We start from the raw sequence: 21,382 nt of genomic DNA, 5'->3' as shown, positions 1-21,382 counted from the left end.
TTAAGATCACTGAGGAACCTGTTATATCTTGTTTGTTTAATCAAATGTAAAAATAGACAAGTTGTGGTTTTACAGGGATTTTGGTGTTGTCATCACCATGAGGTCAGCAGGCAACCATGTATTCATCTGATCTGGAGATTGATGATGAAGTTAGAAGTGGGTGGGGAACTACCTTTGCTAAAATGTGTTGCAGAGCCACCGTGGCTCATCATCTCACCTCTGCTCCACAGTGTTCTCTATTCTATTACAAGGCAGCGGGAATCTCAAAAGACATTAACAACTGTGGCAATTTATTGCTTAGCTGAGCATATATCATAGCATAAGCCCTCTGGCTTCAGAAACATTTTTTTTCCCTCTAACTGTGAGCAAACCATTACAGACTTTGATTCAGGATAATCCTGCAGGGACAAATGTGGCTGCAGGTGGGATTAAAACTAACCTGATGGAGGTGATGAGACTCTTGATGGAGTCAGAGACCGTTCTGGAGTGGCCGGCCAGTATGGACCATGTGGGAGGATCTTTAGGGTTGAGGACCAGCGAGCGGGCTGTTTCTAAAAGGTAAGTGGAGCTATCGAGCATGGAGCGGGCTGAACGCACAATAGGCTCCTGAGCTGCTGAGCCCTGTGGAAATGAAAAGATTAGGGCACGTGAAACAACAGCCCAGGTAGCAGCTCAACAGCAAAGAGCTAGACACAATGGTATGACAGAGTTGTTAATATTCCTTGACTACCTTGAAGAGATCAAAGGTGCAATCAAAGAGAGGGATGAGATTAGAAAGACAGCTTTACACAGATGCAGGGAGAAACACCTTCAGTCTTTATGATCCGAGCCAAAGCCTCCCTCGACAATTAGATTAACAAGCTGAAGATTAGAGCAGCTGTGCTGAGAAAGAGTGCCGTTAAACACTGCCCTCCAACAGATTACAGCCATAAAGCTTTTAGAGGACTGTGCGAGAACTGCTCCACTCGGATTGAAAAAGAGAAATCCATCTTTTCCACTCTTTTCTTGACATTAAAGGAAAAGGGAAAATTGGACCTCAATCCAATTCCCCCAATGTTCGCTGTACAAACCTTTATGTGTTGGCTCATATAAAAGCGTCTGTTAGAAGGGGATTGAGTGCAGAAGTCACAAACTTATTCATGAAATCTCTATAAGAAAAGCTTCAAGATCCTCTGTAGGATGTGTAGGAAATAATGATTAATAGGATGTTTCTGAGAACCTGATGGGAGATTGCCATTCATTTTCATTCAGCTAAATAATGACGAACTGTGGAAAGAATGAGAGAGAATGTTCTAAATAGGGCGTTACAAACAAACATCAAAATGGATGAATACCTCATTGCTGATTTGCGCTGGGATGCTCGCAAACTCAGGGTTGTTGGCAAAGGTCGACAGGTTTTCTACAGCCTCAAGGAGTGGGTTTGTAGCAACACGGCATCTGTTTCTGTTATCTTCTGAAAAATCCCCGTCTGAGGCCTGAAACAAGACAACGCCATATGAGTATTTGCCCATTTCAGTCATATTTTTGTAAGCGGCTGAATTATACACACATTTTCACAGCTTCTCACGTGACGAAAAAATTCTGTAACAAATTTACACTCAACGTTTTGATCAGTTGGGGAGTTGACCTTGATGGTTTTGACAAGGTTGGCTGTGGTGTTGGCCACCTCTTTAGCCGACTGGACAAACTGTCTCCTCGCTACAGGGTTGGAGGTTTTAGAAGACGCCAGGCGGCAGGCGTTACAGAGAGCCGAGGTGTGCTTGGCTACAATTGTTGCTGCGGACAAGATCTGATGAACAAAGAAACATCAACAAACAGGAAGTAGACTTGTATGAAATGAGGCATTCCGGTGTGGTGTGTAGAGAAAATAATTTATGATATTCGGGTCGATTTTAAGTTTTTCAAACTTAATGAGCCGTTTAATCACAGTCACATGAGATCTCTATAGTGCAGACCCCATATGGCAGGGAATGGTCCTGTAATGTTTTCAAGCCCCACATGGGCCTTCTTACCTGTGAGGGACTACTGGCTGGGTCTACTAAGTTCTGACAAGCCATTTGTATTGCCTGGTGGGCCTTTGCAAACTGGATGGGATCCACCAGCCCCTCGTGGCCTGACTGACTATTGGGATCAGACACACCTACGAGATAAGAGGCCTACAGGGCAGACAATAAAAAACAGAGTTATATTAATGTATCAGTTTGCCACTAGACAGGTGCTTTATTGTCCTCCATGACTACACTTGTTATCACAGACAGGCTCCCCCCCCACATTCAACATTATCTGATATATACATACATAAGTAAATGAATACATGAATAGATCCCTACATAGATTTATATTGTATACATCGGGCATAAGCTTTGTTCAGAAGGAACAAAAGATCTGTCAGAGGGTGCCCTTTTCCAGACAAGGCAACTGAATGTTGCATGGAAGTGAGGATGTTATTTTACAGCTTTAGGAGAGGGAGTCTGTAAAACCTCCAATGAAACTGGCTCACTTTCACGACCAAATGTCTAAATGCCATCTATGATTGGATTTCACCTGGTCAAGATGTTTGCATTACCTTTCATATATTGTTTAGAAGGCTGTATCAACCTTTAAAAAATGCTCAACAATTTGTTTTCTAATTGAAATGTAACGTAATTAATTCCAAGCATATATAAAAAAAAATAAACAAGGTAAGCAAAAAAGAGTGCAGAAGAGGTCAGAAGAAAACGGAAGCCTGGTAACGGAGGGTGAGTAGTTAGCACCATGCTTTGATCTCACCTGTCCTGCAGCCTCCGTCAGCCCACACAGAGCTTTGGACGCCACACCCACGCTCTCCCCGAAGGCCACCACGTCCCCTGTCTTACAGTGTTGTGAAATACCTGCCATTGACTCTCCTAGGACCTGAGGCATGCAGAGATGGAGAAACCGTGTACAAATGAGATCCACATCTGCCTACTAAGTAAAATATCTCTGACAGTTTAAGTATAGAATTCCCACAATTATTTTGAAAGCCAGTACCTTTGAATTCTCCATGACGCTCTCGATGCAGTCAAAGTAGGAGAGTTCGTTGACAGGCTCGTTTGGATTATCTAAGAGACCTCTGACAGCCTGTACACAGACAGATAGGAAGTGAAGCTACAATGGACACACCACATCCCTGCTATGATATTACACATTTATCAACCATATAATTTAGAGAAAAGAAACACTGAAATGTAAATTAAGCTGATACATACTGCCTTGACAAAACAAAGAAAATCAAGCTTTTAAAATGCACAGACCTATTGACATGCTCAGTTACTTGAGTATAAGTGAATGTAAGCTTCAGTATGCAAAAATGCTCTGGTTCAACCAGTGTCACTAATGCACTAAGTACAGTTATGATTTTCATGTCCATATACAGTCAATGGCTCTATGCGAGTAATGATAATAGCTGGAAGGGAAGGGTGAAAAACTCATCTAATTCCCTGATTAAAAACAGACAGGCATGTACAGGCAACAGAAAACAGGCCTGAAGAGAAGGAAAGTCTGTGTGTGGTACAGTGTATGTGAGGACGGCTACCTCCAACTCCCTCAGGGCGTTGTCACACTCCCTTTGTCCTGCTGCTTGCTGGGTACAGATCGTGATCAGCTGGTTAATACTCTCTGTCACTGCCCTGAAACACACAGGCAGCCACACAGGCTTTTTAGCTCTCACATGTGTCCTCTGCAAGCACTGACAGCCTGGCTTCCATCACACATGATGCTTTAAGCTCTGCTATTCAAGCATGGCACTGCTGGCCTCTCGCTGCGATAGACTAACAGGGGAGTGCCGAGATTGTCTTGAGTTTGTGTTCAGCTTTGCTGAGCACAGACAGGCCCAAGCCAAGGCTTCCATCTTCCTAATTAGACAGAGAGAAGTCAGTCAGGCCCAAAGCCCTATGGGACCAGCTGTTGGCTTCTCACTACATACTTCCTCTAGCACTGCCAAACTGAGACGGCTTGGGAATGGCGTACAGATACATCAGGTAGAATTTTTGTGACTTTTAAATATAATATCAGAGTTTTTCATTTTGTAAAAAAGCTCAATTCTGGACCAGGATTCATATTTTGGACAAAAATTGGATCAGTTTACCAGCAAACACTGAGAAAAGTAAATGTGTAATACATATCAGGTGCTTTCTGCATCTTATCGCACCTTGCTGCCACAGCTAGAAGATTCTTAGCGTTGGCTGCACCTGGATCCACTGACAGAGACTTGGCAGCCAGCAGCAGCTTACTGGATGCCATGGAGATGTTCTTCAGATTACCAATGACTTGGATCTGGTCGTCCTTGCTCTGCACAAACAAGGAAAAATAGATGTACAGGTGATTTTTAAGATGGATTTTAAGTATTTACTGTTAGGCAACAGCTGTCAAAAGATAAAGTATTGTAAAGAATGTATTTAAGACTCTCTATCATCTCTATCCTCTTTCCTCACTCAGCAGGCCGCTGAGCCTGATTAAAGCTGGGTGTCATGCTACATCAACTCCAATCCTAGACAAACTTTGCAAATGACTGAGCAAAAGAGCCAGAACAAGAACATCACAAGAGCTCATTACATCTAAATATGAATTAGATGAACAGGTCTAATTAACAAATTACTTTAACAGCTTAGGACATAAAGTGACACAAATCTATGAGCTTGGCCACTCAGCATTTAAGGTTTGTGCGTTTGTCCATCAGGGTTAGATCGCTCCTCTCTGTGTGTAAAATACTGCTGACAGTGGATTACCATTGAACTGTTTCAATGTGGAGGTGGTTGGTATGATCATGAAACCTACAGGGGTGTGTCCTGCCATCTCGATGCCAGCATCCAGGAATTCATCAAAGTCTTGGCTGAACTTCCCTGAGGCCGCAGCCAGCTGGCTGCTCGTTCCACGAGAGGAGTGGACGACCTCGCCTGCAGAGTGGTTGAATTCAGCGGCTGTGTGGTTCAGATCACTCTGGGCCTCCTGGAATGTCTTACTACAGGGAGGGAGCTTCAAAGACAAGACATGCATCAATTAGGGCACACTGCAGTTGTCAAAGTCAAAGTCAGATGGAAATAACCTGTTCGGTTATGGGATGGTATATGATTTATTTTATTTTGTTCAGTAGGGATCTTTTTGTGTAAGTGCAAACACACTAAATGTCAAAAATCCACCAGTTAAGATGGGACTCACAATGTCCACCAGCAGTTTCTTGCTGGCCTCACCAATGCTCCTGAGGGCCATGTCAACATCCTTCTGGCCTGGCAGGCAATTCACACAGTTATTCAGGGAGTGTGACACTGCTTTGGCCACCTGAAAAACAGCACAGCGCTCCGTCAATGCACTGCCATTAGTCATTCTAACAATGTGATGCACAATACAAAGTCCCAGAGCAAAGCTATAAGGGGAAAAACATCTCAAATGCAAATTGGGCTCACAGCATTGCACAGTAATCCCTGTCACTAATTTATGCTGCTGTCACAGATATAAGCCAAACAATATGTTTATCCCCCGAAGGGCTGCAAGAGAATGATCAGTTTTACTCTGCCGCTCCTGAGAGAGGAATAACAGGCAGGAGACAGAGCAGAGTGAAAATAGCAAAGCTTAGAGGGGATGATAGTTATGGAAAGAAGACATTTTTACAAATCATTGGTAGAGAGAGAGAGAGGAACAATGTGTTTGCTATATGAATATCATACATATAACTGGGAGCTTTACTACCTGTGCCAGTCTCTGCTGACTCTCAGCGTCTCCTGGATGAACCAGGGCCTGATGGGCTTCATGGATCAGCATGGCCGAGCCCTCCATCACACACTGGGCTGAGTCTAGCATCGCAGCTGATGCCTGAGGCTCCTTGGTGCTTGCTGCAACACCTCTGGCTGCTTGAGCCAATGTCCTTAAAGCCTGTGCTGTTTCTCTGGCAGCCACACCTACAAACAACCAATATTGAAATGGCATTGTGTGATTTTGTTCAAACCAAATCAGCATAACAACAGTATCAGTTAATACTAGAAAGTGAAGATACAGCCTGGCTGCATCATATACATAACATGTAACACAGGTGTAATATTCAACAGATATAGAGGAAATATGATGTTATGTAGTGAGATTAAGTAATAATGTTTCTATAAAAATTGAAACTGACGTATAACTAAATATTAATCTCAATCTCAATAGTTTTACTTTGCAGCAGTCCTGTTTAAGCAATACTAACTGAGAGGTATGTGCATTTCCCGTCAATGCAATTGTAAAATGCATTTTGCAAATCAGCTGGCAGGGGCTAGCAGTACCACACTAAGAACAAACTGTGACGCTGAAATGCCCTCATTGTTTAAATAAATGAGTTAATAAAATAAATATGGCTCCACATGGGAGGTGCCCTTAGCTTATTATAAACAGAGCCGAGAAGAAAAGCATCAAATTGCATCAAATTGCATTAACCAGCCAATTGGATCCATTTGCTGATGGAATGTTAAATCTAGTGAAAATAAGATTAATGAGTAGCGAGCAGCACCGTGGGCCACAGCATGAAGTGCTGCCTCTGAGCGTTCGTTGTTGGAAATTCTTTTCTCTATCTGTCTTCATCTCTCCTCCCCTGAGATCCTCAATTTGAGCCAGAATTGACGACAAAACAGCCAAGCCATGCTGGATTCAAATGGGTTAAGTTTAAGGCAATAGTGATGGCACAAACACAGCAGTCATACTTTTCCTTTGCCTGCTTTATCCTCACACTCCCACTTGGCCCAATTTAAAGAAACATTTTTTTTATTAAAATGCACCATCAGCAATCCACATATATGTATTATATCCATCCATTCTGGCAATGTAACTACGCTAGACAGCTACTTAAGCCCCTGAGACCTGCTTTCTGTGTACGTAGAATGCACTTCTCTTACCTGTATAATGTTCATTTCCCTGTGCAGCACATGTCAGCAACTGTGCCATAGAGGAGCCCACAGCCTTAGACGTGCTTCCTAAATCCTGAGCACATTTCTCCAGCTGTGGGAGCAAAAGAACAGACAAATTAACCATTTGATTCATAGCTGATCTCATCATCGTGTTAGTATGTAAATTAAACTTCACAGCAGGTGTTTCTACAGCTATGTACTGACCGACTCCCCAGGAAGAGGTTTGAGTTGGCCATCAATGACGGACATCTTTGCATCCTGAAGCTCACTCTTCAGGGTCTGTACAGTTTTGAGGGCTGAATCGATCTCCAGTGGACCACAGGCTTCATGCGCCTTTAAACGACACACACACATACAGTAAATGTTACTCACAAGCAGCCATCCATTATGCAGTGCAGACAGGATGCCGGCTTATATGCTGTGCATGATATCTCTAAATGAGATCAAAGAACTGGGCTTACCTAAGTGCAGCCTTACAACAAACAATGGATAGAGACACATTTCCTACATCATTGAGATGACTCCTGCTTTCTCTAACAGTGTTAGATACCTTCAGGGTTGCCGTCCTCAGCTCGGCAAGGCAGGTAGCCAAGTTTTTGGCACACTGTCCCAGTTGCATAGCAGCAGCCTGATCAGCCACCGTGGGAACTGCTGACTTTGCAGACGTCACCATCTTACTGCCAGGCTGACCATTGTGACAGAAAAACAACAACAACAACACTTCATAAGCACTAAAGAAGGATTTTTGTGTGTGTGTTTCTGATGACAGAGAGTTTGATAGTAGCTGACTGTGGTGAAAGGCCTCACCTGTAAGAAGGTCTGGCTGGCCATGATGAGGGTTAGTTGGGCACCAAGCTCCTCGGGCTGAGCCTGGCTGCTCCTCATCCCCTGTACCAACTGGGGAATGCTGTCTGCTACCGCCTGCATTAAAACACACCAATAATGTATGATTCATATCCACATCATCATGATTGAGAGAGCTGCATAGAATAAACATTATAAGGATTTTTTATTAAATTATTTCATATTTGTTAATACATCAGTTACAAGAGTACATGATCCTACCTTGCAGCTGTGTACTAGATGTTGGTGTGAGACGGTATTCTTGTTGGAAGCAGCAGCATTTTGGGCAGCTGCGATGGTCTGAGTAGCAGCAGCCGCTGCCTGCTTAGCAGCTATCTGTTCAGTTGATACAAATGGAAATCATTTCAGCTAAAGTAAGAGCGTGGAAGGATGAGAGTAACATTAACTTTTGCTCTGCGCAGTATTATGCTAAGAAGAGGGAAATGGGTGGGATTGCAGTGCTCAATCTTTATTTCATGGATATTTAGCATTTCTTTCCCCTTGCAATGCTTCCAAAACTAAAGCACTGAAAACAGATTGCTTAGCTCACATTAACTCATAGACACAAGTCTAGCTTTGAAGTGATGACAAGATCGAAAACAGAGGGAAAAGACATTCCTTGTTGAGTAGATGAGAAGGCGAGGAAGATAAAAGAGAGCCAGAACACATGATATCATTATACTGAGAGAAAAAAAACCAAGACTGAACTGCATGTAGATCTGACATGATAGGTAGGAGAAGCAATTTCTACCAAAAGCATGTGCACAGCTGCACAGCAGCTGGATGGCAGGCTGTCAGGAGACAACAGGTAAAATGAATGGGGTCTTAAGGGGTGACAGTGATAATTGTGACATGCACACTTGCAGTATAATGACACTTTAGTCTTCGATGGCTCACACATTTCCCTGATGGAGGCGACCATTAGCACCATTACTGTGACCATCTGATGCAAGGAGGCGGACTGAGATATATGTCTGATAGCAGGCTGATCCCAGCCCTGGGTAATGCATAGTTTATGTGCCTAGGAAATTGAACATTGGGGGCTCCTGGGGTGGGGGGGTAGTCATTAGGGGAAAGCTGATACCAAGGCCCAAACAGGTCTTTACACTCAGATAGCTCATTCACAGCACTAATGGGATTTATAGCTTATTGCTACGGGAGAAGAGAAATAACACTGACAAATGTACCAAATGGGCTACATTTGTGCAGGGATTTCATTATCGGTATTGGCATATGTTTCCTTTAGCTTAATGTATAAATTCTCCATTTATTTCTAATATCTTTATAATAAAGAGATGAATAAATGTAGGAAAGAGAAATGTATGTGATATCTTTGTTGGTCTGGAGGAACAAGGAGCAGTGTTGTGTTTTAATCCAGGTCGAACAACATATAGATGAGAACGCGTTCACTCTGTTGACCCACCTCCAGCCTGTTGACCAGTTTTTTCTTTATCGCGTTCTGAGCTGCAGCATTAGTGGCAACACGGAGGCCTTCAGCTGCCTCTCGAAGCCTCTGCTGCTGGTCCTCATTCTCTGGGTAAGCAGCCGCCCCCTGAGAGCACATGAACACAAGACCATGATACATATAATACAACAGATAACAACAGCTATTCAGAGCTCAGTAATGAAAGTTTAAGAACTCTGGTTACATATCATTGTGCAATAGATGCAAATAGGCATTTAGCTCTGTCTGCTTCTGGCAGTTTCCAAGGTAACCGTCAGTGCAAGATTCCCACTTCCTCTTTGATAATGGCAGCGTTGTAGTGATTAATGTGTCACAGATCAAAAACATCTAATGTGCCATAGGCAGCGTTGCGATTGTCTGGGTATTTTACACTGATAGCATCCTGCTCGACAGTACCAGGGGCTTATTAAGAGCCACTGATACTGGACCCTTTTATTTAGAATGTGAAACGATGCTGGTAGCTAAAGAAGTGCATGTTTGCATGCATTCAGTAGGTAATTAGATATGCAAGAACAACATGGCAGTGCTGATAGAAAAAGACAAAGACGGAATAAAATGCACAATGTCCACAGTTGTGGATCAAATTTATGTAATGGGATTAAACTAACTAACAACTATTATGCATTAGGTTTAAAGCACTAATTAAACTAAAGAAAAGGTAATGTAATTATGACAGAAAGCAAAAAACATTTGGTTTTTAAGTTGAGGTATTTAAGAAAATGAAACACTGTTACCTTAGCAGCCTCCACCATCCGAGCTGTGGCATCAGCCAAAAGTTTGGCTGCAGCCAGAAGTTTCTTGGAGTTGTCAACATCAACTTCTGCCTCTGCATCAGATCTCATGGCATTGACCAGGTCAGAGGTGGCCTGGGCTAACACCCTGGCCTGACGCACCATCTCACCTGTTCACACATACAGTAAGTAAGTAAGTACATAAGGGCAGATACACCACACAACTAGGATAGCAGCACAAATACAAGCCCATAATACAGGTGAAATTCAGATTTTGCTTTAAAGCTGATTTGATGTTGTTAAATGAGACCTGTTTGTTTTGCAGACTGCGGTAGATTTGTATGCATTTCGAGTGCCAGAACTTTTTGAAAGTGATGTTTACATTTTTAGAGGTATCATCATCCATTTAGCCTTTATATTTTATGGATATTCAGTTGAGGCTGCAGAGATAAAATTACCAGTGAAAATGTCTATTTTTGAATAATCAGGCGACTTGAATGAATATTTTAAAATACACCATGAATTTAATTGATACAAAAATCCTGTACACTGAGCTTAATACAATCAGAGATATTAAAGGGACAACCATTTTAAAACGAAAAGGTATAATGGATTGTCTGACAGTTGACAAATGAATGATAGCTCATGGTTTATATTATCATGTCACCCAACCCTTTTGCATCACTAAGACATTTCTAGAAGTGTCCTAGTCTTGCTTAGTCCCAATCACAGCTTCATTCACTTTAATAAGTAGCTGAAGGTGAGTCATCCTTTTTCACACAAATCAGAGTCTTTGCAATATATGTAACATCTCCCCACACATCTGCTATAAAAAACTGTGTTTCCCAAACACCCACCTCCAGCTGAAAATAAGTCTGTGCAATACAAGACATCTAGGTGCCTTACAACCTACATCCAGTGGCTTGGGGAATCTACCAATACACTGTAGAATGGATTCTAATCACTGAATGCTGATCATTTGCAACACGATTCTCTTTTTTTTTCTTGTTGATTTATAGGAAGTCAAAAGTTTGTCCCTCCAAAAATGCCCCTCTTCATGTGTTTCCTTTTAAGTTTCAAAGCCTCCCTGATTCTGATTGAGACCAGATTGAGAGCTCTGTGGTGGTTTTGGATGACATGTTTCTTACAACCCCTTGAGAATTTGCTGGGTTTGGAATTTCTTCAGCCTCATGGCTTGAACCATAACAAATAGCCTGAGTTCACAGGATTTTTAGATCACTTAACATGGACACAAATCCAGACAATGTCTTAATGACATTACCCACAACATTCTCTGGCCTTGAGTACTTCTTTCTGTACTCACCAGCATCCCCCATGGAAGTGAAAATGTTTTCTGTCACATTCATGATTGTGTCTGTGGCCTGGTCGTAACGTCCGATGGGCTCTCCGCAGCTGGCGTAGTGGCGGACGTGCTGCAGCAGGTCGCTGAGGGCCTGGCTCACCACACCGGCTGCTGCCCCCACTTGCTTCAGCAGCTCGCCATCGTCGCTGGCCGAGCGGCAAGCCTTGACGCAGGTTTCCACGGAGCGGTCCACCAGCTTCCCGGCCTCGACAAGCTGCTCCTGACACACTGGGGAGCTGATGGTTGGGCTCACCACCTGCACCATACACAGTCATTAGCAGGAACTGAGGCTAGTTACAAGAGTTGAAGACTATTATGATAATAGACAGACTTTATCACAGTAACATACAATAATTCAGGCCTTTAGACAATTTAAAGTTAAGTTGTCATTCAGTCATTTCTGATAAATAAGTCACTTATTTTGTTCAAAATATGGCACAAAGTCCTGATTTTGAATTTTAAACAAGTTTAATGTTGCACATTTTCATAGTTAACTCTAACAAAGCTGCATTATCCAGAGTCATACACACATTTTTGATGATTTCCTGCCTTTTGGTATGTCCTTTACCTACTTGGCTACTGAGATGAACAAGTTTTAGATTGGTACCTTGGTGCAGGCTACCAGCTGTGAGGTGGACAGGGCACACTGAGTGGCAGCTGCGATCACCCGGTTCTGCAACATGGTCTCCTCAGCCACCTGGGCCACGTTCTTGGCCTTCAGGACTAACATAGCAGCTGCATTGGCCACTGCTTTGGCCAGATTCATCAGAGTGTCCTGCAACATATAAATCAATGTCCTTTACTGAAACACACTACAGCTGTGCACATGTGAGTGAAGGGACCAGGAGAGTGCAAATGTTTTTAACAAATTTTGTTGAAATAGTGTGAATACTGGACATCTAATGCAAAAAGAATAACATTACTGTAACAGTTAAAATACCTCAAGCAAGGGGCATGAGTATTCATTTTAGGAGGTGAATAATAAAATACATCTTTTATACAGCAAAGCAATTTGGACACAAGTGGTATCAAGGCAATGAGAAGACAATAGATGTGTATGTGGCAAGTAAATTAATTTCAGTGTAAAAGCATAAATGAGGCAGATCTTGAAGGCTACAGATAACCTTGAGATAATGGATGTCTGAGACACTGTATTATCATTTTACAACTAAAAACTCACCCTCTGACACTTTGTTATAAAATTCACATGAAGAAACATTCTAATAATAAACTCTTGAGTGTGTATTGACATTATTAATGGTGGCCTGAGATTATGTGTGTGTCTTCCTGTTTGGCCGGCAGTGTCATAGGAACAGTGAGTGGGCGATGTCCAACCTGGAACTTCTCGTCGGTCTCGCCCTCCCCCATGTGACGGAGCAGGTCCCCGCTGGCCTGACCGATGCTTCCTGCTGCAGTAAGCACCGTCTGTCTGGGCTGTGGGAGAATGACATCATCACATCCATTACTCTGGCCCGGCCCGTTCTCAAACAGGCCTACATGAATTATCTAAAACAGACTTCTGGATCAAAAATCATCCCAGAATACCTTCATCTTCACTGGGACATTGATCAAAAATCACAACATGCAGCTCAACACAGTCTGGGGCTTTGTGGCTACCAGGATTACAGTGACGTCCAAATGAGTACAATAATCAGCGGGCATCTCACCTCAGCGGCTGCAGGTTCAACGGAGCTGAGCAGATCCGACACAGCTCCTGCCAGCATCCTGGCTGCGCCCATGAGCTTGTGTCCACTGCCCACCTCATCGTCCATCAATGCCGCCAGCAGCTTGACACCCCTGGACATTTCCGTGAGGTTGGAGGAGATGGTGGTGATTGCGCAGCCCACTGCTGTGTAGTCGGTTTCTGTGGGCTCACCTGTGAAAGTTGGAGCGCCATCACTACAAACTACACGTCTGCTGTGTATCTCAATTTGTTGTGCTGCTGCCACATTGATTTAGCTAATCCATGGGGCGGCGTGCGTGTCATATGCTATAACACACACATCAGTGTCAGTGTCTTAATCTGTGCCTATTTGAGATGGCTCCACGGTGATGAGCACGTTGATGAAGCAAGTGGCCGTGAAGAGGACAAAAATTTGAATTAGCAAGTGGAGGGAGTATAAGTGCGACCAAACAGATGGCAAGGTAAGATTAAAACCCTACAATAGACTGGCAGGGACTTGACTGGCATTCTGCCAAGAGACAAGGGGAGCAGAAAGAGACACTGCCAGTAAGTTGAGCTACTAAGTTGAGCTTTAGTTAAAAAAATGAGGTATTACCTGATTTTTTAAAACTAAACTAAACTTTTTTTTTTACCAATCAGGTAAAAAATTTGAAATGCACTTTTATTTAAAACATCATCATCATTGAGGGCTTAAGAGTGACATATTGATTCACACGATAATGTAAAGATAAACTTTGTTTCACAATATTGTCCAGCGCAGACTTCATAAAACAGAATTCTGGAGCTGATAATGAACACTGAAGCTGTTTAGTATTCTCCTGGGCACTCACCTGCAGTGAGATTGACCACAGATGCTGTTCCAGCAGTGATGGCATCAACCTGAGAGTGGATTTCGTGTTTGGATTCATCCACTTTGTTCTGAACCCAAACTCTGGATGCCTTTTGGTGGAGGAGGAAGAGGAGAGCTATTGGCTTTCATTACAGTAGGTGATTTTCAGCTCAAATAAACTTTCTCATGCAGGATTAAAGGACTAGGGCTGTACAACGCCTACGGCTTTGGAAACACTCAAGCATTAAATCCAGCCTCTATATTTACAGTCAGTACGGTATCCTAATTATATTGGAGAAATATGACAGACTTTGATGTGATGCAAATGCTTAATTCTTTCAAATCTGTCTTTGCTTTGAAAACCAGAGGCTGCAATATCAGTAAGCACACATTCATTAGTGTTCGACAAGTGGAACTCAAGGGGTTTCTGTAAATGATGCGATGTGGAGGAGGAGTAGTACAGTGTATCTATCCGTGCTGCATCTACTCTAAAATATTTCTCTAAACTGTGTAGTAACTAGGAGGGAGACTTACCAAATCATGGCCCAGTGGAGGCAGATTATCTACATATCCCAGGTCAGCCTGAGCCTGCTGCACAGCCTGCATACTGCTGTTTATGGTCCCCATCAGGGCCTGCTGGGCCAGACTCTGGCAACAACAAGCAACAGAGAAACACCAAGAGTAAATGACAAAAGCAGTCTATTTCCCTCCTCATAATGTTCACTGTTGACAGCAGGGACCACAAGCAGTATTTCAAAGGCTGCAGATCACATTTACATGATGTACCTTGACACTGTGTTCTGATAAAATTAGAGAACCGAGCACAGCTACATCATTTTCTCATTCCATCGGTGCAGTTTTTGGGGTTCACACAGTATTTTAAATCACACAGACTGGCCCAAAGTTGGATGCTTCCATTTCATGTCAAAATATGGTGACAACAGGGGAACGGGTCATTTGTCCAGGATGCCATGTTTGCTTTCAAGTGCAAATGCTCTTACTCACCAGTGGGGGCATGTGTCCTCTGTGCATCTGCCCGGTGGTGATTTGTTGCTGGGCGGAGGGCATGGTACCCACATTGAAGGTGTCAGGGCCGCCAATAGACCCAGACCGGATTATACCTGGAAGTGCTACCGAGCCATGCTCCACACGGCCCACTCGATTGAACTGCTGCTGCAAAATTGTGGACCTGACACAGAGATAGGACATGTTTAATTTCATAATTAAACACATTTCAATCGTGACATTATTTCAGTGTGTATGTGTATTCAACATACATGCACATGATGAAGTCCCACCTAAGGACCTGAGGATCTAAATGAAAGCATGTGTGTAGTGGGAAGATCAGTAATTTACAGTAAGGTGAAGAATCGCGTAGTCTGTATGTGTATAGAGGCGTTGCATTGGAGTTGAATTTTATGCCTCGTGCTACTTGTGAGTGTATCTTTAAATGAAGATAATTGTCCCAGATGATAAAGCAACTGTTTGTAATTTAGACGACGAAAATGACAAAATTATAATTAAAACAATTATAACGAAAACAACTGTTCACACGTTGAGTTGGCATCGTCAGAAAAAAAAAATATTGTAGGGGAAAAAAAAATCAGTTTTCCTGCCCAGCTCAACAGATGCTCCTGACTCTATTGGTTAATTATGGCTTGTTTTGAGAGGCAGCAATTATGTTTTTGTGTTGAGAACCACAACATGAGTCAATTGGCTCATAAGCAGCAGGAATGTGATGCCCCATTCTGCCAGAGAGTGGTTTCGTTAAGAGCCATGTGGATTTCCACTGACAACAAATTTCCAAGCTCTGTGTGATAGAGCCCCGGTCCATCAGCATTACCTTCATTTACATCATTTACTAAGCTACACAGGGAAATCAGGAGAGACGGCATCCAACTGGGAGATATAAATTAATGAATAAAACTGCTTTTAACAAGGTGATTTATTTACCTGCGTGATATCTTAACTTCTAAATGAAAAAGCTTACTTTTGTGAAATAAGATGATAATTTTGTGTCTCAAGCCTGAGGCAGGTGTCGTGTTTTGGTCTGCACAAACAAAAATCCTACAAGTAGGCAATTTAGCAGATTGTATTTTTGAATATCCAGAACAATGTTTTAATTCAAAGTGCTGTTTTTGTGTTTAATTCTAACATTTTCTCTCTTGGGGGTATACTGCTGGCAGAAATGTAATCACATGCACAAATAGAAAGAGTGAGGTTTAGATTCATGAAGAATAACTAGACTTTTGTTTGCTGAATCAGAATGGTAAACATTCTCCTTCAGTAGATAATACATGAGCACTACTCACTTCTTAGGGGACACTGATTCCTCCAACATGGTTGATTCCTCATCTCCCTCAAGGCCAAAACGATCCTTACTCTGCTTCTGTAGAAAGAAGAGCAACGGACCTTACAGTCAACAATATAGGCTGAATGTATCTTTAATACCAAAAAGTACATTCTTAATTACTTGCCTTTTTAAGAATGATGTCAATGTATCCAGCAATAAGTTGGGATATCTGCTCCCCCTCTGTAGTCTGGACGGAGTAGTAACTCTCCTGGTATTCTCCAAAATCCTATGTAACGTGTTAAAGACAGCAGAGATTCAGGGCAATATTTAACATCTATCTTGCATAGCTAAAACCTTCCATACCTAATAAGCTTCTATGGCCAATCCTATTTCTCCAAAGAACTGATTAAAAATGACATGTAGTGAATACCAAACTGTTAACTTCAAAGCAGTCTACGAAAACGCTAGGGTGAATATTTTCAGTTTAAATCAATGTTGGCAAATATACCTTAGAGTATATATTTTTTAATTTGCATAATCTATTAATCTTTAAATGGAGTGCTCCTTTCCAATATGGGAGAAAAACAGACAGTACTGTTGCCAGCAGCTGGAAAAGAAAATTGAAAAAGCTTTCAGATAAATAATACATCTAAATTCTGCACATTCTTCCCCAGGCATCTATTGTTAACTCAGATGAAATAGCTGGCTAGCATGCTGAAAACATTCAATATTGGAGTCTGAGGTCTCAACAATTTTTAGGATGCTGTTTTTATTGGGAAATGATGAAAATGGGATGCAGGGCCGTGTAAATCAGGCTTTTCACAGAATAACTGAATATGTGCATAGAATAAGGAGTACATAACATCTTCCATCTGTGAGTAATACTGAGAACTTCATGCAGAGAGTCGCTCAGTACCAGGGTGAAGCTCTTGGGGGAGGCAGCCCATCTCTTGACTGTTGTCAGAGGCCAGTCCTGCACCACATCCTTCGTCTTCTCATCCACTCGCATCACTGACTCTTTGGTTATTCCCAGCAGCCGCGGGACCAGCTTATTTTTACCCTTCATCTTTTCCTGTCAGATAGCAAAACATGAGACAACATTTACGTCAGTGCTTCACACCTACACAGATGATTCATTCAAGGCGAGAACGCAGAAAAAACGTTGTGCCATTCTGTTTGTGCTGTGGTAATACGCGCCGTGTCCATGGCTTAGAGCCTTGTTTGGAGGAGGAGAGGGGCAGCTGTGAACTGACCCGGCAGAGTTGGGCCTTGTTTAACTGCTGCTTTATTGAGCAGGGTCTCCACAGGGTTTAGTCACTGTCAGCACACAACAGCATGGTGCTTCCACAAGCTCCCTGCCTCAGAAGCTATGGTGTCCTCTACTCTCTGCCCACTGGAAAATCTATTACAGCTCACTTCAGAGACTGAGCCTACACTTGGCTCCCCTCCAGGGGTGCAGAGGACGACACAAAATTATCGGTTTGTAGAGACGGGGGAGTTTACAATACGTACATTATATGTCTAGAGGCTATTGTTTTTCGTTGTTTTTTTTTTCTTAATCACTGAGAGCTCTGAGAATATCACAAAGGCCAACAAGTAGAGCGGCTTCCAGGTTGAGGGCTCTTAAACACAAGGACAGATAACATTATCCCAGTATTCATGATATCTTTGTACAAAAGTTTATTAAAAACTTCCATTGTTTTAGGTCACGTTAACTGAACTTCATTATTATCAAGGCTGTATTTAAGCAGGAAGTTACATTTTGTAATCTGAAGTGGGAAGCTGAGGTATTTTATTATTTTAAATAGATTGACCTTGATTATTGTTGGGAAAATCTGCAAGAAATCACAATAGAAGTACAATAGAAGTAGAAGTACATGCCTGCAAACACACACATTTACAGGCTCATTTACTTCAATGTACAGTATTTCCATAAATGTCAAAATCATAGCAATAGAGGGCTTGCAAACCTAGAACCTGCAGTGATTGAAGACTGACAGATGAGAAATGGAAGGTTACAATACACTCTCAGATGTGCTTCGACAAGGCCAGGTCTGTGCTTTCGCCTCTGCTAGCATCAAGAGCAGAGTGCAGCTGGAGTGAATTATTTAACAGAGTCTTGAAATCTCCATCGCTACATCTCTTCATCGAACGCAGACATCGCTCTTACATGTTGATGCAGACGCACTCTTCCCATTCGCACACAAAGATAATCTGAACCCTGCAGTCTGCATAAATCACAGAGCCAAAGATTCCATTTATCGCCCATTAAGACCCCAGCAGACAAGTGAACGCTTCCACTCTTCCCCTCTTCCCTGCAAGTTCGTAACCAAATGGGCTGCTGTCAGAGAGCTTTTATAATGCCTGCTGGTGCGACTTCATCCCGTTCGCATGCGGCACTTCCATTCCACTTTTGTGGTCGCCAAACCAGAACAGAACAGAATTGCTATTGTCACAAGTATTTCACAGCACAGAGTGTGCTGCTGAACTGCAAAACGCACAAGCTTCCACACTGGGGCTTGTGATTGGTTGTGATCATGGGGTTTTGTTCTGTTTTCAACAAGCTTTCCTACCTGTTTGACAGCACAGTGCATATCAGAGCAGCTTTATAATCACAGCTGCCTCTCATTAGCACAGCAGCATTATGCGCCTGTTTTTCTATAACCAGATGTATCATTAAATTGATATTGCTCAGTAATTACTAAAGGGAAACCCTGGTTTTATTTTCGTATCTTTAGCCCTCATTTATATCAGTTATAATAACATTGTTCTTTAAGTACTGTGAGTTAACTGCTGAGACCTGCAAATGTGGCCCTTTACTACAACAAAGTTAAATGAAGCAGGAAACACAAGTGGCCAGACAATCACACTCACCGTTTATCTGCCACTTTTTTATGGAGGTAAAACTAGCAGGGTAGGTGCCAGAAAGCCTGTCTGTAAACTTTGATGGACGTTTATAACAACCAATGGATGTTTGGTTTTACTCATCCCCTTTGTTTTCTCTTCCAAATACGTTTGAAATACCAGGGCCTACGTCATGCAATAAACTAAAGTAGCATGGTTTTAGCTCTTACCTTTACCAGGAAGAAGGACACTCCGTATGTCAGCAGGGACCTGGCGAGCTTCACATACTTCACTTTTGCCTCAATCTCCGTCATCTCTCCACAGTTTTTATGGTCCTGGACAAATAATACAAGTCAGATTTCCACCTCCTTGACTGACTGATCATTACATAAGTTATGTGTTATATATGTTTTGTATTTTGCCCAATTCATGCCTAAACATAGAAAAAATGACTGTAATTCCCAGGGACCACACACAGTTTCAAACACATATTTTTTTCTTTCAAATTCAACATTCCAGCCATGTAATGTACATACCTGGAATATTTTCTTCTCAGATCCTCTCTGCTTGATGTACTCTTTAGGTAGGAACTCCTTCAGGCTACAGAGATAAATTACATGTTTAAATGGTTACTCTTTTCAGCTACAGACATTTCCTTTTCTGTTAACATACCTCCACGTATGAGGTCATTCTTGCCCTACTGCCTACATATCAGAAAACAGTTGTAACAGCTGACATCACCCCTGAGCTTTCCACTGGAGGAAATCCCTGAAGCAACGGCCTGTACTGAAGCAGGAGATAACCACTGTGTATGCACAGCTGTGAAATGGACGTATAAAAGTACGACATGCTGTACAGAGTTACAGTGAATGTTGATGTTAATGCATCTTTTCGATAAGGAAAGCTTACTCCAGGAATCCGGGCTTGTGTTTGTGCTCCACGTGGGGTCCGAACTGGATCTGAGCCTGGATGCCTGCGAACTCACAGGCTTTATCAAAGGAGACAGGGTGGGATCCATTCAATATATCATCCCTGGCCTGAAGGAGACATGATGAGAGAGGGAGGGGGGAGTAAGTGAGAGGCAAAAACACACATCCAGGAAAAGGATAGTTCTACAAAGGCATGGAAATTATCCAGAATTCACCCCACAGAGCTCCATAATGAGCACATCATTGTGTGCTTTGAATGCAGTGTGGCTTCAGCGAGGATGTCTTCTAAGTGAATGACTAAGTGTATTTCTGGAGCAGCTACATCATCACTGAGACTCATCCACACAGGGGAGCCAAATAAGATTTGTTTGTGACAATAAAAGCCGCTCTGCTGGCTTTCAAATGTAACAGATCTGAAAATTTGTCATCAAAGCCCATTAAGTGTTATTAAAAATGAAAACACATTACAGATATGTATCAGTCTTTCACAATATCCCATTTACATTACAGAATGGCCCTGAATATGATGTTGAGAAATCTAATGACTGGATTTATTTTCCAATGAGCAAAAAAGAAAAGACAGAAGGAGAAGGCTTGTGCCTTGTTTGGTGCTGTTGGGACATCACTTATGGTTGATGCTTTTTCAGCCAGGCTGTGGACATTATCTTCCCCATTTAGGCAGATGGAAAGGGAGACACCTTTCTCGACATCTTTCAAATGGTTGCCAGTGTGTGCTGTGTTCTCCAGGGGGCAGTCAGCTCTTCTCTCACTCCCTCGTTCTAGTTCTCTGCTGCAAAATTAATGGCTCCAAAAGCAGAGAGGCCTTGCTGCCAGTGAGAGAGACTCCCATCAGTGTTTTTTGCATTAGCATATCACACGGCGTGGACTCGACTCATTCTTAGGTCCCATTACATCAATGCAAAAACTAAGCAGCAGCTTATTGCTGTAATGAGGACAACAATCTCCTCCACTCACAATCAACTCCTTTCCCCAGTGCAATTCACAGTGGAGTACATACAGTAAGCTCTGACTGAAGACAAGACACTCTAAAATTAGCCCTCACACATGCCATTCACTCTGCTACACAATGTTCACTAGACGGTATTACTGTGAAGCAAGATGCTAGGAAGAACTCAGTGTAAAATATTTTTTTTCAATCAAGTATGCCTGCTATGCACAGATTGGTTAAAAACCCCAGTTATTTCCCCAATTTTTTGGGGTTTGCAATAGCCTCACTGGGGGTTTGCATTCATTTTACAATCCGTCCCACAGATGCACAGAAACGTTGAGTACAGCACAGCTGCTGTAGATACTAATATGCACACTAATATGTTATTACCATGTTTTTGGAGTATCGTAGTTGTGCATTTGCTTATGTAAATATGATTTCAGAAACCAGTTCACGCCTTTCCTGGTTTTGAGAAACTCAGATGTGCTTGCTGTAGCACTGATTAAAACTAAAATACTGTTGGATGCAGAAACTTTATCCAAGTTTCACAGAAGTATTCTCA

General features: G+C 42.4%; 1 protein-coding gene across 1 annotated transcript in view; it reads right to left on the bottom strand.

The window, feature by feature from the left end:
- tln2b (talin 2b) overlaps positions 1-21,382 on the bottom strand; it is a 76,281-nt gene that overhangs the window by 18,230 nt on the left and 36,669 nt on the right. The window contains exons 7-37 of the mRNA XM_054619266.1: positions 19,852-19,979; positions 19,479-19,542; positions 19,173-19,277; positions 17,015-17,170; positions 16,283-16,384; positions 16,118-16,194; positions 14,811-14,994; positions 14,340-14,453; positions 13,807-13,915; positions 12,960-13,168; positions 12,628-12,726; positions 11,900-12,067; positions 11,254-11,548; positions 9,933-10,099; positions 9,157-9,285; positions 7,956-8,069; positions 7,698-7,811; positions 7,441-7,575; positions 7,095-7,223; positions 6,879-6,981; positions 5,704-5,912; positions 5,176-5,295; positions 4,795-4,992; positions 4,169-4,308; positions 3,554-3,647; positions 3,010-3,099; positions 2,770-2,892; positions 2,013-2,156; positions 1,604-1,789; positions 1,335-1,475; positions 440-621 (exon numbers count right to left, since the gene is read on the bottom strand). Coding sequence (XP_054475241.1) covers positions 440-621; positions 1,335-1,475; positions 1,604-1,789; positions 2,013-2,156; positions 2,770-2,892; positions 3,010-3,099; positions 3,554-3,647; positions 4,169-4,308; positions 4,795-4,992; positions 5,176-5,295; positions 5,704-5,912; positions 6,879-6,981; positions 7,095-7,223; positions 7,441-7,575; positions 7,698-7,811; positions 7,956-8,069; positions 9,157-9,285; positions 9,933-10,099; positions 11,254-11,548; positions 11,900-12,067; positions 12,628-12,726; positions 12,960-13,168; positions 13,807-13,915; positions 14,340-14,453; positions 14,811-14,994; positions 16,118-16,194; positions 16,283-16,384; positions 17,015-17,170; positions 19,173-19,277; positions 19,479-19,542; positions 19,852-19,979 — 4,328 coding nt within the window. The remainder of the gene's footprint in view (positions 1-439; positions 622-1,334; positions 1,476-1,603; positions 1,790-2,012; positions 2,157-2,769; positions 2,893-3,009; positions 3,100-3,553; positions 3,648-4,168; positions 4,309-4,794; positions 4,993-5,175; positions 5,296-5,703; positions 5,913-6,878; positions 6,982-7,094; positions 7,224-7,440; positions 7,576-7,697; positions 7,812-7,955; positions 8,070-9,156; positions 9,286-9,932; positions 10,100-11,253; positions 11,549-11,899; positions 12,068-12,627; positions 12,727-12,959; positions 13,169-13,806; positions 13,916-14,339; positions 14,454-14,810; positions 14,995-16,117; positions 16,195-16,282; positions 16,385-17,014; positions 17,171-19,172; positions 19,278-19,478; positions 19,543-19,851; positions 19,980-21,382) is intronic.

Source organism: Anoplopoma fimbria, chromosome 19 (genome assembly GCF_027596085.1).
Source record: "Anoplopoma fimbria isolate UVic2021 breed Golden Eagle Sablefish chromosome 19, Afim_UVic_2022, whole genome shotgun sequence".
Taxonomy (NCBI): domain Eukaryota; kingdom Metazoa; phylum Chordata; class Actinopteri; order Perciformes; family Anoplopomatidae; genus Anoplopoma; species Anoplopoma fimbria.
This window is presented reverse-complemented; position numbering and strand designations above follow the sequence as displayed.